This window comes from Mauremys reevesii, linkage group 2, assembly GCF_016161935.1.
Source record: "Mauremys reevesii isolate NIE-2019 linkage group 2, ASM1616193v1, whole genome shotgun sequence".
In the NCBI taxonomy this organism is placed as follows: Eukaryota; Metazoa; Chordata; order Testudines; family Geoemydidae; genus Mauremys; species Mauremys reevesii.
The window spans coordinates 170,769,867-170,788,158 of NC_052624.1; the positions used below are offsets into that span (position 1 = coordinate 170,769,867).

At 42.4% G+C, this 18,292-nt stretch overlaps 1 protein-coding gene across 2 annotated transcripts in view; it reads right to left on the bottom strand.

Moving 5' to 3' along the window:
- Positions 1 to 1,752: 1,752 nt before the first annotated feature.
- Positions 1,753 to 18,292, bottom strand: part of PXDC1 (PX domain containing 1) — a 33,263-nt gene continuing 16,723 nt past the window's right edge. The window contains exons 2-6 of one of the 2 annotated variants that reach the window (XM_039527541.1): positions 18,196 to 18,287; positions 15,971 to 16,088; positions 11,751 to 11,862; positions 10,638 to 10,745; positions 1,753 to 3,385 (exon numbers count right to left, since the gene is read on the bottom strand). In XM_039527541.1, the coding sequence (XP_039383475.1) occupies positions 10,652 to 10,745; positions 11,751 to 11,862; positions 15,971 to 16,088; positions 18,196 to 18,287 (416 nt within the window). In that variant the 3' untranslated portion in view covers positions 1,753 to 3,385; positions 10,638 to 10,651. The remainder of the gene's footprint in view (positions 3,386 to 10,637; positions 10,746 to 11,750; positions 11,863 to 15,970; positions 16,089 to 18,195; positions 18,288 to 18,292) is intronic. The other variant, XM_039527540.1, reaches the window with a different exon arrangement.

Sequence of the window (18,292 nt, forward strand, 5' to 3'; positions counted from 1 at the left end):
TCCAGTCCCCTGCACTCATAGCAGGACAATATTACATAGACCATTCCTGACAGGTGTTTGTCTAAGCTGCTCTTAAAAATCTCCAATGATGGAGATTCCACAACCTCCCAAGGCAATTTATTCCAGTGCTTAACTACCCTGACAGGAAGTTTTTCCTAATGTCCAACCTAAACCTCCCTTGCTGCAATTTAAACCCATTGCTTCTTGTCCTATCCTCGGAGGTTAAGAAGAACAATTTTTCTCCCTCCTCCTTGTAACAACCTTTTATGTACATCTTTTCTCTTCCTGAGGGGTCCTGCCTCATTTGCTGCACACCTTCCAACTTCTGCAACAAATGAAGCAAGAGTCCTACAGACAACAATCTCCTCTACTAGACAGCCCTGATTTATCTCCAGAGCAGGCCCACTCTGTGCCCTGAATGAGGCAGGAGTCCTGTGGGAAAATAGTATGTGGTCATGTAATTAAAGACTGAATCGTAACACATACATGTCAGGGGACGAATTAAGGTTGCACTGGCAAACTTTTGAGGACTTGACTTTGGAACCTTCATAAGATCCTTTTAATGTAGTGTTTTGTGTGCAATAGTCAGATAATATTAAAGTGCATATTCTATGTGTGGCAGTGAACGCTCCCACACCCCTCATGCTATGGTTTGATTTTTACTTAGTACTAGATCCATTTTGAATTTTAGAAGTGGACATATTCATGATTAATACTTTATCCTTTTCCAAATTTATGTTTGGTACAAGGACTAAGGCCTCATCTACATGAGAAAGTTGCACCAGTTTAACTAAAGGGGTGATTTCATAAAGTGTAGTCACACAGCCTTTTGCACCAATTTAAATAGTTTTTAAAAACAGATTTACCTGAAACCAGTGCAACTTCTGGTTATGAACTAAACCTTAATCTCACAGATTTAATAAAATGACCCACCCACAACATCTCCTCTCCTGTCTGCAGCTTGACCTGTTTTCTCATTATGAGAGAGGTCACTTGCTCTTAAACTTAGTGATAATAATACTTAGCTTTAATATAACTTTTTATCCATACATCTTAAATTACTTTACAAAAGGTAGGAAAGTATCAGTGGATAACATTTACAAGAATACTTATGTCTCAGTGGAAGTCAGTGGGGCGTAGGCACTTGTAAAATGGAGATAGCAGGTAGAATTTTCAAATGGGGAAACTGAGGCACAGGTAGTGAAGTACAGTTGCCCAACGTTCCATAGCAGATTAGTAACAGAGCAAGGAACAGAACTCAGGTCTCCCAATGCCCAGACCAGTTCCCCTTCCATCGGATAATGCTGCTACCCAATAATAATCAGCTGGAAGCATAGACTGAAGACCTGTAGCTAGTGGGCAAAGAAAATAAATCTAGTTCAAGAACACGAAACAAGGAAGTTTCCCATTACATTCCATCTTAAGGAACTCCTCCACCCTGAGAAACTATAGATGCTAGATTTGATCTCATTTTCACCTGTATAAATCCCAAGGAGCTCCACTGAAGGCAGTGGTGTTAATCCATGTTTACACAGAGGTGAGATCAGTATCCAGCCCTGTAGCTTTCACTTGGGTATTAATTATATCTGCAGCATGAACACATAAGCAGAACAGGAAAAGCAGCAGTTACTCAACCTGTTTCCAAAATTATTGGAGGAAAAAGCAAAGGACTCAGGTCTCAGAGACTTACTCTCCATGAAAAATAAATGGAAGTCAACACTTTAAATGGAAGATATCATACTTAAGGTGAGTTATTTTATTTAATTAAATATATATTTTAAAAACATACTGTGTAAAGGAATTAGGATTCTCAATAATTTATTATGTACATTAGCAAATTCTGTTTACTGTTGTTATACACAGAGCACTGAAGAGTATACAGGAGAGGAGCTGTGCCAAGTTCTTCAGGACCAAGGCAAAGCTATTGTACAGATAACCAGCTCAAAATGCACTCTTCTCAGTTCATATCTCTTTAAATTAATTCTGGCCATTACTACATTAAATGCTTGATGAAAGGTCACGGCCCGACCATGCAGGGTGTTGAGCTCATATTGGGAGTTCAGGGTGCTCAGCAACTTACAAGATTGAGCTCTAAGAGAGGTTAACATTGCACTACTCAGTAGTAAAGAGCCTTTAGGGTCTGATTCTGCCCTTTCTTACACTGGCATAACTCCATTGAGGTGAATAGAATTTCATTGGTATGAAACCAGTGTAGGCAAGATCAGAATCAGGCCCATTAGGTCTATGGGGGTGGGTTAAGCGGACTATCTGAGCTGGGGTGGTTTCTTTTTTCCTGTCCTCGTAAAATAAGCTGTAGTTTATCTTTAATTATCAGTCTCTACAGAGCTTAAATCTCCCCGTTCTCTGGAAAGTAATACGCAAAGGTAATTATCCATCTTGTGTAAACAACTGCAAGCACTGCTCAGATTTCCTGGTCCAAGAGAAAAACCAGATCCAAGTGCCTGGCATGCACTGACCATTCTTAGCAAGGCAGTTTAGCCTTCCTATCAGCTTTCCAGAACGCTGAAGTAATTCAAGGTACTGCAGCATTATAAGCTTTCCATTGCAATGCCAGTTTGCTCTCCTATTTCAGGAAAGGAAAGGAAAGAAGTCAGCTCTCGGATGATTAAACAACACCCAAGGATTAACAGAGTTAAAGTAATCAGATTGCGCATTGGTTTCCTGTAGGCACTCTATGGTATTTGTAACATTATATGTAAGGCACCTCTTATCTCACAGCTGAACACACAGCAAACTATGGGACCTGTCTCAAGTGACCACATAAAGGGACTGACAAACGTTGATTGCTTAACAGAGGTGGTCTTCTACTAAAGGTGGAGTGGAAGTGTACTCAGTACATCTGGGGATATTTTGTTGTGACTGCTAATAAGGGTAGTCTTTTGTACAAGTTGCACTGTATACCAGTGACCACTGGTGCCAAACAATAGCACGATCGCTTATGGTTTTGTCAGTGTAGTGGTTGCCATGGCCTTTGCAAAAATTATTTCCTTGGATCCAAGTAGCCCTAAGATCTTGCTACATTCCTTTCAGGGAAAAAGGAGTTTCTTGAAGCAGTTACTTCCTTGCAAGGTATCTCCTTGAGTCACAATGAAGGGCTAAGCTGCAAAATCAGTTTCGTGGCATATCTGCAGCAACTGCTCTGCTGGTTTTAATCACACAGCTTTATTCATAGAAGAGCAATGGGAAAGCAGAGTCTATGAGCAAAGAAATCAGTTGGATGCTAGCTGACTGCGTCCCCGGAAAGCCTTAGTCCAAAATATCCGTCTCAAATGGGACCAGGTGGTAATATGTCAAGTTGGTGACGTAGGCTGCTGGATCATCAGTGTCTTCTAGCTCTGAAGTAAACTCACTAACGGTTTCAAACCTAAAATAAAAAAAAAAGTGTCAAATCACTTACACAACATGGGACAAAGGAGTGGAGGACAAAGGAAAGAATGAACAGAAATTGTGGAAAGAGAGGTAAAATAACTGAAGACTGACTCCAGGAAACAATGAGGAAAGATACCTGCTAGGGAACCATGTGGAAACAAGTCCACAAACAAGAATGCTTTCTTGAGCTGTACCTTCAGCTAATGTTGCTTGCTCACCTTGCAGGGCAATGGTTTGAGTAAGTATTACCAACTAGCCTTAGTTCACATCAGACCAGAGTAACAGTATTTCTAATGCTTTATTGCAGCTTTATCTTTGTGCCGACTACTTTGTAAGAGAACGATCCTCCCAGGGATCCACCCCTTCTTCCAGTACCTCAGTGCTTCACCCTAATGAAGCAGTGCTTTGTTTTTCAGAATACTCCACCAAGGAAGGCCCATATGGACTACTGGTGGCTCACAGATCACAGTCTGTGAACCATTGACAGATTGTAATTACGCTTCTTTGATACATTGGCCAAAGTACTATGGCATCTACTGCCAGTTTCAGAATCATTGAGTGTTACACGACTAGAGAGATCCCCCCCCACACACACATGTCACCCCCAGTTAACAGTAGGCCTGTGTCTTTCTAAACCATGGAAATGAATTGAGGGAGGATCAGTTTGTTTTCAGTAAAATAGGATGGCTATCTTCTTAAATACATTCACTGAATGAAAAACCAAATCAAACCTCATAATATAGTATGGTAACCATATGGAGGTAGTAAGTTATCCAACAGTGTTTATTAAAAATTATTACCACAAGGATGAGCACCCTCGTATGATAGTTGCCACCTATGGCTTGTGTCATCATAGTACTTGAGCACTGTGGATTTGTGATACATTGTTAGTGTGTCATAAGAAAGTTGGCCTAGGTCAAAAACAGTAGTCAAGTCATTCTTGAGAATTCTTTTCTCCATGCCTCCCCTACTGCCAACCAACCATAGGAAGGCTGTGTTCCCAGGAAGTCAATGTTCTATCAGGCAATGCCAGAGATCTAGGACAGGAGTTGATTAAATTTTACTAGCCAAGAGAAGTTCAAACTATGGTATGTGAATGACTGCATGTGAAGCATTTAAGAAGAACCTCTAGGGCTAATTCCACTCAACCACACACTCATATGCAAGTGAACCACCATACTCTCTCCTAGGTTAAAACATGCTGGTCATGAAGAAAGGAAGCTAGCAAGCAAGCACTGGAAAAATGAGTGATGTAACTGAGGACCAAATCCTCTCATTTCATTCTCACAGCCTTTGGCAGCTATTTCAAATGCTTCTGTTCTGAGAACACAGAGGACAGAGTCTGAATGGAATCTGGTTTTGTTTTGGTTCTGAAAATGGAAATATAATCCTTTCCATGTATATACAAGGCTTTGTATTTGGCTTCTGCAACAAACCAGAATAAGGAACTAAACTATGACAGAATGACTACAATTTCTTGCAGAGTCTGTATATCCCTCTCTAATCCCTACAGCCTGAATGCCATCCCTTACTCACACACGGTTTTAGCAAACCAAGTTTAGCTGGACCAGAATAAAAGATGATCCTATTCTTGGTTTCTCCTCCTTTGACATCTTCTGCACCACCTTCATGCTGCTGCATTATGGGACCTGCCTCACTTGGGATGGAGCCAATACTCATATTTTCTGACATCTTGTTAGACATCATCGAATTCTCTGAAGAGAGACCAAACAGATGGAGCCTTAAATAGTTCAGTGCAAAGCTGGGTCATCACATTCATCTGAACTGATTAGACTGCTGTAGCTGAGTAACATGACTACAGTCATCCCAGCAACTCTATCACCGATTGCCATTAGGGCACGCTATTCCAGAGATGAACCAAAAGTGCTGAGGCAAAGAATAGCAGCCAAAAGCTTCCAAACCCACATCCAATTTCTCCATCAAACTCTTTCTTTTGGTTTCAGAAGCCTCACCAGTCATTGGCAGGAATGTTTTAAACACTCCATTGCATTCTGACACCAGGCTTCTATTTATTTTCCATGGTCTTATGTTCAGGGTGAGAAAACTAGAAAAGCAGGAGACAGGTCTGTTAAGATTCTATCTTTCCCCCATCAGTATCTCTACTGAAGAACAGATGACACTTCTGTTTAAAGTGGGACATACACCATAGACTCTGCAATATTTTAAAATCTTCATGTGAAGCTGAACTCAGTTAAGGAGACCGCTTCAGACAGCACAGCAGTATGATACATAACATGCTTCTGAGTCATTACAAACAAGTCTTTTTCCCAAGTGAGAGTTTCTGAAACAATAGTTCTTCAGACTATTAATTAAATGCAGATTCCTTCCTCTGTCCTCACCAATTATTCCCTAGTCCCTCAAAAGATACAACATCCTCACAAAGGGTCTAATTCTCCTCTCATTTGTACACACTGATGCAAAACGGGTAATTTCTCTCCTTACAATATGATTACACCAGTGTAAATCATGGGTAAGTGAGAGGAGAATCAGGGACAGTGCACTGCTGATGAAGAAAGTATTAGCTGATTCTCCTCTCATAATTTACATGATTGTAAGCCAAGAATATCTCCACAGACGTCAATGAAGTAACACTAGTGTAAAATTGGTGGGAGAAGAAAACCTGGTCCCATGTATCAGCCCGCATAAGATCAGTATCTATATAGCGCCTCTGCTCTCTATGGGTAGATCTTAAAGGTCAGTGGTAGCATTTTCTCTTCCTGATAGTAAATGGTAGGATTTTACATTTCTGGCAATGTTCTATTCCCAACATTAGTATTTCAGCATAGCTCTCTATTTAACTTATTTGCATTTGCTAACATAAAAATCGCCTATCCAGAGCTCTACATGCTTATAACACTACAGTAGGGTTGTCCTTAAAAATGCACATCTTCTATTACAGTGAATTTTTACTAGAAAGCAGCATGACCAACTCCACAGTTTTCACCACCTGCTGCTGGCCCAAAGGGTCCAAACAACCCTTGTAAGAGAAGGCTCATGTACAGCAAACCAGTGACTAAATTATAATGAGTAGAAGAGTCTGTTTAGCACCTTTTCTCTCAAAGGATTACAAAGCACTTTACAAACTATACCCAAGGGGATCATTTCTGTCACCTCTGGGATGGAACACAATGTTTCACAGCATACTGCAACAGTGCAACACATTTCAGGACAGGATGTGAAGAATACGGCCAAGTGAAATTCTAAATCTGAATCCTTCCCGGGCCATTCAATGTCACATAGGGCACAAAACAGGGTCTAAAATTACAGGGGAAATTAAAGGGACAAAATATAATTATTCAAACTGGCATTTGGCCAGAACACCAGCACTAACCCTCCTACTTGCAAAAGTGCTACAACATCTTTAGTGAAGAGTGATCAGGATTTCCATTTTATGGATCTTACAAAACACAGCACCACTCACAATCTAATGCCTCTGTCAGGGTTCCCTCCCCACTCTGAACTTTAGGGTATAGATGTGGGGACCCGCATGAAGACCCCCTAAGCTTATTTCTACCAGCTTAGATTAAAAACTCCCCTATTCCTTGGATTAAGTAATGGTGCCACCACCAAGTGATTTAAGCAAACATTTAGGGAGGGCCACTTGGAGCCCTACCTTCCCCAAATATCCCCCCAAACCCCCTACACCCCTTTTCCTGGGCGGGTTTGAGAATAATCTCCCAAGCCCCTAAACCCCCTTTCCTGGGGAGGCTTGAGAATAATATCCTCACAAATTGGTAGTGGTGAACACAGACCCAAACCCTTGGATCTTAAAACGATGAAAAATCAATCAGGTTCTTAAAAGAAGAATTTTAATTAAAGAAAAGGTAAAACAATTACCTCTGTTAAATCAGGATGGTAAGTACTTTACAGAATAACAAAAGACTCAAGAACATACAGGATCTCCCCTCTAGGCAAAACCTTAAAGTTACAAATCCAGGGATAAACCTCCCTCTAGACAAAGAAAATCACAAGCCAAGATAAAAGTAAGCTAACACATTTCCTTATTATTACTTACTAATTCTAATTGAGTTGGATTGCTTGCCTTCTTGAACTGTCTCCGGCAAGCACACAGAACAGACCGACAAAGAACAGACAAAACAAAGCCTTTTCCCCCTCCCCAGATTTGAAAGTATCTTATTTGAAAGTCCCCTTATAGATCCTTTTGGTCAGGTACCAGCTAGGTTACCTGAGCATCTTAACCCTTTACAGGTAAAAGGATTTTGTGCCTCTGGCCAGGAGGGATTTTATAGTACTGTATACAGAAAGGTGGTTACCAGAGGTGAAAGTAAGCCGGTCCAGTGTACCAGCAAGAGACAGTATGCCATGCTGGACTGCACCGGCTTCCATGGCGGGGACTTAATCCCACCTGCAGCTCGGCACCCAGGCTGGGGCCGAGATTTAAAGGGCTCGGAGCTCCTGCGGCTGCAGGGAACCCAGAGCCCCTTAAATCCCACCTGCAGCTCCGGCGGCTGGGCTGGGGCCGCTCGGGGCTCGGGCGGGGATTCAAATGGCCCAGAGCTCCCATGGCTGCGGGGAGCCCCGAGCCCTTTAAATTCCCCCTGCAGCTTTGGCTGCCAGAGCTGCGGGGGAGTTAAAGTGGTGGCCGGAGTTCTGGGCCCTTTAATTTGCCCGTGAGCCCCGGGGGCTTCCAGCCACCTCTGCAGCTGGAAGCCCCGGGTTGATTTAAAGGCCCTGAGGCTCCCAGCCACAGCCGGTGCCTAAGGGCCTTTAAATCTTGTGAGGCTCCGCCTCTTCTGGTTGAGGCCACACCTCTTCCAGATGAGGCCACACCCTCCTCAGGACTCCAGCAGTACCGGTAAGTCCTGTAAGTTACTTTCACCCCTGGTGGTTACCCTTCCCTTTATATTTATGACAGCCTCTGAATGTTGGACACCAGTTCAGTAAAGACTTAAAGGAAAGAGTGCCATCTATTGAATCTCCAGTACCACTTTCTGAAGCATGTAGGTATTCTGTGCAAATTTCCTATCCAAATTCAAATCTAGCCAAGCCCTACTTAGCTTACGATATCTTTGAGTTGCTGACGAAAAATGTGGATCTACCAGTTTTCATTTCAGGTGATACTAGTCAGTCAAACAGGAATTAGCTCTTATTTCAGACAGAAAGCACTATCCAGTCAATTCAATTGTACACAGACTGCAAATGGATTCCATAACACTCCAGAAAATGTATACTTTCACTCAAGATTATCAACCTACATTTACAGCTGCAATATAGGAAATCGTCACTAACTGCCTTTGACAAAACCACGTCTTACATAAGTGATTCCAGTTCTATCCCTGCTATAAAATACAACTGCAGGAAGGACTTCACTTCAGCATAAGAACAGCACACGTATACATTTGCAGTTATTAACTTCTGAACCATTCCCTGCAAGAGAAAACAAGCTACTTCTGAATTTAAAATATGAATGGGTAAAAACTTCCTGTTTCATTGGCTTATTTCTTTCATCACAGTTCATCTGAAAACCCTGCATCAGTTATGTATTTCTCAGATTTTAAGGCCAGAAGGGCCCGTTCTGATCATTCAGTCAGACCTCACACATAGCACAGGCCACAGCATTACACCAGCTGATCCCCAATTGTAGCCTAACAACTTTTGGCTGGCTAGAGCATATTTTTAAATCAAGACTGGATGTCTTGCTAAAAGAATCTAAGTGTTGGAAAAATCTATCGTGGCCCTTGGTAACCTGTTCCAATGGTTAATTACCCTCGCTATTAAAAATATATGTCTGCTTTCCAGTTTCAGCTTTGATGACTTCAGCTTCCAGACACTGGATCTTTTTACGCCTACTTCCAGCCATTGGATTATGGCTCTATACGTGCTGCAGTTCAAACTATGTTATCAAGGATCAAAGTTTGAAACAAGGAGCAAGATCCTGGCCACAATAAAGTCAACAGCAAAATTCCCATTGATTACAACAGGGGACCTCAATATCCTTTAAACCAGGGATTTACCTCAGGGCCAGGGCCAGTCCTCAAATCCTCCCAGTGGTCCAATAATGTCACTCATGTCGCCCAGAACCCACCCCCTCAAACTCCGCTCCCCCACCTGCCTAAGGCTCTGGCAGGGAGTTTGGGTGGGGGAGATGGTCTGGGATAAGGGATTGGGATGCAGGCTCTGGGAGGGAGTTTGGGGGCAGAAGGGGTGAGAGGTTAGGCTCTGGGAGGGACTTTGGGAGGGGGAGGGAGTCTGGGATGCAGGCTCTGAGATGGAGTTTGGGTGCTGGGCAGGCTCTGAGTTGGGGCAGAGGGTGGGGGTGCAGGAGGAGGGGGTGGGGTTGCAGGCTCTGGGAGGATGTTTGAGGGCTGGAAGGGGTGCGGGGAGGGGGGCAGGCTCTGGGAGGGAGTTTGGGGGCAGGAGGGGTACATGGGGAGGGGGTGGGGGTGCAGGCTCTGGGAGGGGGTTGGGGGTGCAGCACTTACCTGGGGTTCCAAGGCGGGGCGGGGCGGGCCAGGGGGCATCCGCATGCTACTGCCCCCAGGCACCGCCCCTGCAGCTTCCCATTGGTCACAGGGGCGCTCGGGGCAGGGGTAGTGTGCAGAGGAACAGACCCGCCCCACCCAGCCCCGAGGCCTCAGGGAGGGGCTGGCAGCCACTCAGCTCCGCTGCGCTGCTGGTGGTGGGTGGGGCCCCAGGCCATTTTAAATTGCCAGGGAAAGCATGTTGGGGGGGGGGCGCACGGGGGTGGCAGGCAGGACCAAGGGAGATCCAGCCTCAAAATTGCTGGACCCCGCAGGCTACACTGGGGAGGTTCTCGGGCTGCAGATGGCCCGCGGGCCAGAACTTTGAGACCCCTGCTTTAAACCTTTTAGCAAACTGATACAGATTACATTCTAAATGAAGTTTAGAAAAGACCTTAAGTTTGGAAACCAAGTTTCTGTCCATTTTATCCATGATGTTTTTCCTCCCTTGGTTTTTACTGGCTTGACTAATGGGTAGTTCAATGTTTTTCATTGCAAATATTTAAAATTCTTGAATACACTGTTACCTCCATCTAGTTGAAGCTATTAAAGTGAAACATCAATCAGTTGGCATGACAGAACTTCACAGGAATGGATTTCCATAAAAATTAGTCTGTCAACATACTCATCGACTCAAACTCTATTTGAAAGCTTTATCCCCAAAGTGCCTACAAGACAGACCCAAAGGGGAAGCAATCACGAATAAGAAGGTATATTTTAGTTACTGAGTAATAAATTACTTGCCTCCTAGGAGGATTTCACTTCTCTAAGGATCCTTCATTTTTCCACACACTTGGTTCAATCCAGCTCTCACGAAAGACAAGTTGTAACAGGCCAGTGTCCGCTCCTGTTCTGAGATCCACACAAACAGCCTGGGATGCTTTCTGTCTGTTAGCACCTCCATGAGTTTTACTGATATTACCTCCACCAAACCACCATCACAATCCTGTGCAGCAGCTCTCTCTGCAGTTTCCCCTAGTCCTCAGCCCTTTCTCTAAGAGAGCGCTCTCACCATCCTGACCTCTTGCGTCCTCTGAACTCTGCTAGCATCCCCCCTTGCACTTCCTTTCCGTGCTTTTTAACTATCCTCTCAGCTAGTAGGATAATTAGCTCCTTAGCTCATCAGTCCTCCCACCCCACAGTTTGATTAGATAATTAAATACTCCACTCCTCCAGCAGGCCTTTTCTGGGGGAACTAATTAAAGCTGAGTGATCAGAGTGCTGGGTCAGCTACTGGTTCTCAGCACTCTGTCACACAAATCAGACCCTTTGTACCTTTCGCCCTTGAGGGCCCATGTTGCATCCACAGTTTTTCCATCATAAGAGGGCCAGTCTCTTTTAGGGACACTGCAACTCCCATTGGGAGTCTTTCTATTGATTTTTATGACTGCTGCAATGGGCCCTTAGGGTACGTCTACACTGCAGCTACAGATAAGCCTCCCAGCCCAGGTGGACAGAGTTGGGCTAGTGGAGCTCATGCTAGCATGCCAAATATAGTTGAGTAGATGTTGCAGCATGGCGTAGGCTCAAGCTAGCCACCTGAGCTCAGGCCTACCCTGCTCCCTGGATCCGAGCTTGGGCGGGGAGCCTGAGCTTCTGCTGGCACTGCAATGTCTACACAGCTATTTTTAGCATGGCAGGTTAAGCCCTGCTAGCACACGTCTGTCTGCCCAGGCTGGGAGGCTCACTCCCAGCTGCAGCATAGACAAGACCCTTACAGACCAGCCAAATTAACCAACCTTTAATCAGCCAGACTGGCAATTTTACCAACACAGGTCTTCCCACAGCACTGTGTTTGTTAGGAGACGGTTACAATTAATTTAAAGACACCAATACTCAGGAACAATGTATACTTACAAGTGCTCTGCTGAATCTACATCCAGGTGCTTGTCTTTTCCGTTTGGTATACTGTGGTCAATAACTATTGTTTCAGTGTTTGCTAAACAAAATCCATTAGATCGCATGATTTCTGTGGGGAGAAGGGAAGAAACAGGTAAAATGCTGAAAGTCTGAGATGGTTCCAGAAAAAGGGGGGGAGGGGGAGGGCAACAGGGCAAGAATAGGGTGGATGCGCTTCGCACAAAGCTGACATTGCTGCAAACAGGACATACTGACGTGTCAGTGAACATCTGTGCAAGCTAATTTAAAAGAAAAAGTATTTTTATTATTTTATAGCTTAATGATGAGCGGGGCTCATTTGCTGGCTTCATAGCCACTTGAGCATCACCTGAGCAATTTTACTTGTGATCAGTCCTACTGAACTCATGTGCTTGAATATTTGGAGTTCAGAATCCTAATGCGAGAATATTTAACAAATCTTCCCATCTGGGAGAAGGCCAAATTCTGCTCCCATTAAAGCCTGTGCCACTTCAGTGGCGTGGCATCTGCTCCATAAGGTTATAGTCCAACAGTACTCTTGATTGTATTCTTCCCAGACAGCAAGTTATCATAATTAAACAAAAAGATGAAGAAAATAAATAATTACAACACTAAATCAACAACAACCTAGGAAGAAAGTTAAACAATAGGTTTTCCAACAGCAATTTTCCTTGGGCCCAATTCTCTATTGCCTTGAGCCGTGTGTACTCATTACCTCTCTGCAAATGCTACCAGCTCAGAATGGCTGAATTCTACAGTCATTCTTTATAGGTAGAAGGGTCTGACGCAATCCACATTGAAATCAGTGGACAGACACCTATTGACTTTATGGGGCACTAGATTCGGCTCTAAGTGAATACACAAAGTTATGATATCATAAATACTCAGCAAGCTCACTTCAGCAAGCTCACACTTTTTGGGCCTGAATGCCACTGACTTCAATCAAGATTAGGCCCAACACTTGCAACTCAAATGAGTGATCGTTAATTAACAATCCTATCAGAGGGGTAGCCGTGTTAGACTGGATCTGTAAAAGCAGCAAAGAATCCTGTGGCACCTTATAGACTAACAAACGTTTTAGAGCATGAGCTTTCGTGGGTGAACACTTGCATCCGACGAAGTGGGTATTCACCCATGAAAGCTCATGCTCTAAAACGTCTGTTAGTCTAGAAGGTGCCACAGGATTCTTTGCTGCTTTAACAATCCTAATTAACTAAACTTCAAAGTTAAAGCTCTCAGGCTAGAAGTGAAGAAACATACCTGCATTTACTTTATAAATTCTGCATGAAACCAAGTTACAATTCAGGGGGCACATTTTCAACTGGTATACATGGATACAGCAGCATTGCCTTTAATGGTTTCTTACCCATTTACATCAGAGATTTTAGCCCCATGTTCATTAGAACACCTTTTCATTCACTGGGAGCAGCAAAAGTATACTGGGGCTGGCACATCTTTGGATTCTCCTCTCACTTGCACTCATTTCACACTGCCACTGATCTCAATAGATTTTTTTCCTGATATACACCAAATTAAGAGGAGAACCAGGCCCTATTTGTTAGTTCTGAGCATTATCTGCAAGAACAACCGGGAACTATCCCGCTGTTGAAAGTTAGGTGGGGTGGGTCTGGACACAAAAGATTTGCATCTTGAACCCAAAGAGTTTGCCACCCTGTGATACCTACCAACCTTAGTTGTGAAAAGACCTGAGGTTTGAATTTTTTACAATAGAGATACATTTTTGCATTCAGACTAACACTCATGTGCCTCAATGTTTATGTGGAAAAATTAATCTCTGACTTCTAGTCTATTTTTATTGCACCCAAGTTGAATAGAATGTATATGTGAGTGGTTTTACATTGAATCTCTCCAGAATTCCACATCAGCTGTGACTCACTGTCAAACATTGTTCAGTAGATTGAGATGCAGACTCAAGGATCAGATTCTGCTTTCATCTGGTGAGCTTTGTTTGTTTCAAATATTTTAATCTGGAGTGGACTGTGTTGGACACAGTTTGTTTTCTTTTAGTGAAAACAAAATATTTTTGCAGAGTATTCTGAGGTTACAAGTCACCTAGAGAGTTGTATTAGATCCAATGTAAAGCAAGCTCTGCATGTCAGTTTTTTCCAAGCGTCCTTGACGTGACCTAAGAATATTACAGCATTACTCCTGCAGTACGAAGCATTTTAGAAGTTAACCTTTAGTGCCATCTGCTGGAACCATCCACTAAACAATGCAGTCATTTCAGTGTGCAAAATTCAGACTAGAGTTGTGTCAACTAAACATCATACTCTGGGCTTTGTTTTGAAATTATTTATAACAGCCAGTCAGTCCATAAGACTGACTACCACAGAGTGCTTTTGGATACCCAGACAGAGGAAAAAACAAATCAAGTCAGGCGTGACTATAAATTGTAGGAGTTAATTTGGGATTTAAAAATGTATTCTTGTTCAGGTCCCATTGTTTCCATAGCTCCTCTACACATAGGCCTTGCCGAATCTACTCACTGCTAGTCCAGGCTTCACTCTTAGAGCTAGAACAGAATGGAGCCCAGACTATTGCTTAATCACCACATTCCATCTGCTTTTGGACCCATCATGTCACGCGTGCCGAGATGCACACAGACTACGTTACTGTTAAGTATTGCCTTTAACTACATTTTTCTTCAGAGAACAAAACAAGCCTTAAACCCTATAAAAACAAAAAAATGGATTCTCCAGGGTTTAACCAGTTCTGCTCCAATGGAGTTATACTTGATTTATACCAGTATAAGTGTCGAGGGAATCAGACCCAGTATGTCAATTGCCGGTATTTTAAACTGCAATTTTTCCTAGACTTTCTTTTAAAGTACATTGTTTAAGAGCACTTTGTTTCACATTATCTAGTCTTAAGGCTAGATTCTGCCACCCTTACTGACACCAAGTAGCAACTTACTCTACATGTAGTCCCATTGAATATACTCTTTAGTGTATTTTCAGAGAACATTTTCAGGTATACAGAAGCAAAATAAATGGCATATAGTTTAGCACATCATGCATTTAAGTGGGTGACTGATGCAAGAACTGTGCACAGAAATGGTATATGTAATTTCTAATTAACATATACATAACCTGTCTAGAAATTCATATCTTTGCCATTAGAACTGCCTAGACATCTTTATCACAGTTTGTTCTGTACATTAGTAAAATGACTAAAAATAGATCCTGAACAAGCTAAATTTTGCAAGATGATATAAAGAACAAATGACTGATTTTCTGTGTTTGCATTTACTCCCTCTCGGGATACATTTACACCTGTCATATACCAATATAGGAAAAACCTACTTTTTTTTTTGTTCAGATTAACGAATTTACCCACCTCTACTTGACTCACATCCCGGTCAAGGAGGATTAGGTACAGTAAATGGATTCACACCCTCCCTCTCTCCCTCAAGCATACGAGTAGATATCTGAAGAGATAGATACACAAACCCTCCACTGAAGAGGAGACTGAATTTGTACATGGAATCACTGTTCCACACTTACACCTGCTCTTGCGTTTCATTTAAATTTTTTGATGCTCTTCACCATTGTTTATACAAGTGGGTTTGCTGTTAAATTTCTCAGTCATACTTTATATTAAGGGTACATTTATAAATCATTTATAAAGGGTTAATAAACTCTAACAAATGATTACTCCGAACCATGGCATATAATCATGTACGAAATCTTCTGTTGTACTGATGTAGTCACAACTATCTGTAAGATATATTACTCATGTCTTCTACATCTTTTCACCTCGTATTAACCCTTCTTAAAATATTTATAAATACATCTTTAGTACAAAATGTGACCATTCTGCATGTTATAGAAATATACTTTATTTAGTTCATGTCCTCTCAGTTTTTCCATTGCGATGCAACAGTACAGACAGCACAAGGACACAGCCTTCTCAAGGAATGGCTAATGGACTCCAAGCAGCGGAAAGAAGAGTCTGAAGATCGTATAATGCCCAAAGGAGTCATCTCAACATGCCCTATAGCTCTGCTGCATAGCATGTTTGCCCTTATGATATTTTATACATTAGAAGGCAAGAGAATGGGGAAAGTGGGGGGCGAAGGGCTTCTTCTGAAATGTTGAGGAGGGAGGGGAGGGAAAGAACAGACAAATATTTTAATTTAATAATTCTTGTGTGCATTCAAGCGAGCTAATAATTCTTACCTGATATTTTAACTGGACTCTGAAAGCTTGGTTGAATTTTATGGACATTGTCATTTTTTAACACTTGATCTAATGGAGATCTTTCAAAGAAGGTAAGGACAACTTCAGATCTAGAATACTGAAAAAGAACCAAAGAAATAAATATTTTCAAAGTTTAAGGCCCAGACTCACCGCTTGGTTTGTTTATCCTGTTACCCCCTACCTCCCACCTGTTACCGGGCCAAATCTTGAGAAATGCTGAATACATGCAATTCCTATTGACAACATGCAACTCCCATTGACTACATTAGGCATTCCAGATGCCCAGTGCCTCTCAGGGTTTGTCTAATAAATTATGACTACTTAATGGATGCATTTATTTTTGTTTTTTGTTACTTGCCCATCAGTGATTTTCGAGGCACTTTGTATAAAATATAGTTAATGTTCCTTATAACAAACTTATTTGTCCAGTGGCGGAGGGTGGGAGGGAACCTCTTACACTGAACTCATCTGGACATGCCAAAAATCTCATGAAGTCTGAAACTCCTCTCGCTGGCACTCCTTTTCACTAGTGTAACTCCACTGACTACTGTGCAGTACATTTTGCTCTACACAAGAACAAGTAGCCAACCAGATCCATGATCTGCAGATTTCAAAATGACCAACCATTCACATTGGTTATCAATCACCATGGTTGCCAATTACTCAAGTAGTTTTCTTCCCCAGTAAGCGCTTTGTTTGCTCATGAGTTAGTTTCCTTGGGAAAGACACTGACACAGCAGACCTGACTACACACTTTGTAAGTATCTGAGACACTGAAATATAGCAATATGACTGTCAGGCAGAATGATCATGTCTGGCACATGGTCTATTGGCTACACCATCTTATGATAGGACGTTGGCTGAAAATATAAAATAAAAATACATTGTATTTCCATGCTGCATTCCATTTGAAGAACTCAAAGCACTTAAAATGAATAAAATTGCTCAGTATCTGACTCTCTGTATCACTGCAAAGTATCATTATCCCCATTTTATTGATGGGAAAACTGAGGCACATATGTTCAGTGACTTCCCCATTTATACAGCAAAGCCAGTCCCATGACCAAGAATGCAACTCATCTCCCAACTCCTGCATGTGTGGTTGAACTTCAAGAGCACTTGCTCTTTTACAAGATCGTCCCAAGGATCTTTAAGTGTTTTGCATATATTAATCAAGCCTCAACATAGCCTCATCATGGAGATAAATATTATAATACCTTTTGTACAGATGGGCAACCCAAGGAAGAGAGGTTAAGTGACATGTCCAATTTAAAAAGCGGACTGAATCTAGAGTCCTCATAACATTAAAAGGAAGGCATTCAGAAGCCTGGGATAGCAGTGGCAAGACTATAAATAATACCCATTATTATTATTATTCATTGAGCACCTTCAGTGTGCCTCGTGCAATAAAAACAAGGAAATACACGGTCCCTGCTTGACTGAGCTTACAATCTACAGCCCCAGTCCTGCAATCAGAAAACACAGAGGTAGACCCTTGTGCCATACAGAGTCCCACTGAAATCAGTGGAAGTCTGCTCATGTGGATCTAATTACAAGATTGGGCCCTCAATTCAACACACCATGCAGGTCAGATATATTACCCTGAAAGACAAGGAGATGATAGTCATGGCAATGCCACAGGTCACTTTGTAGTAAATGTTATGTAACAGAACATTACTTAGATCATTGGTTCTCAACCTGCCGGCCGCTTGTGGTCCAATCAGCACACAGCTGCAGCCTCTGTGACATCCTTAGGACCACACGGGTAGTGTATATATATGTTGTGTGGATTCAGCCCTCATAACAGAGAGAGCTGCATATGTGGCCCACAATGGTAAATAGGTTCAGAATCACTGACTTAGATGGATTAACTCTGACAGGCTCCAGATAAGAACTTGTGTTGAAATGAGGGATGTACCTGACTGGAGAGAGGGTGATAGTTTGGTGCACTAGGAAAAGCAGGGTCCTCTGGGTAAAAGAAGGATACCAAAGGGCTGCTTAGGAGCAAAGGCAGCAGGGGTAGAAACAAGGGGTAGGGTACTATGAGGGTTGAGATACAGGGTGGGATGATATGCAGAATCTTGAACAACTCCTTCTGCCTCTGCAAAAGCTCAAACAGCCCCATGCCTTCCCATCTAAATGAAGAGGGCAAGTTACTATCCACCAGGTCTGAAGTTCAGTAAGGTGGTACTTAGCATACTTACTTTCCAAGGCATATTTATAATAATCTTCAGAAGCTTCTCCACTTCATTAAGCCTGGCTTCTATATCACGGGCCTCTTTTATTGTGATTAGTCCTAGA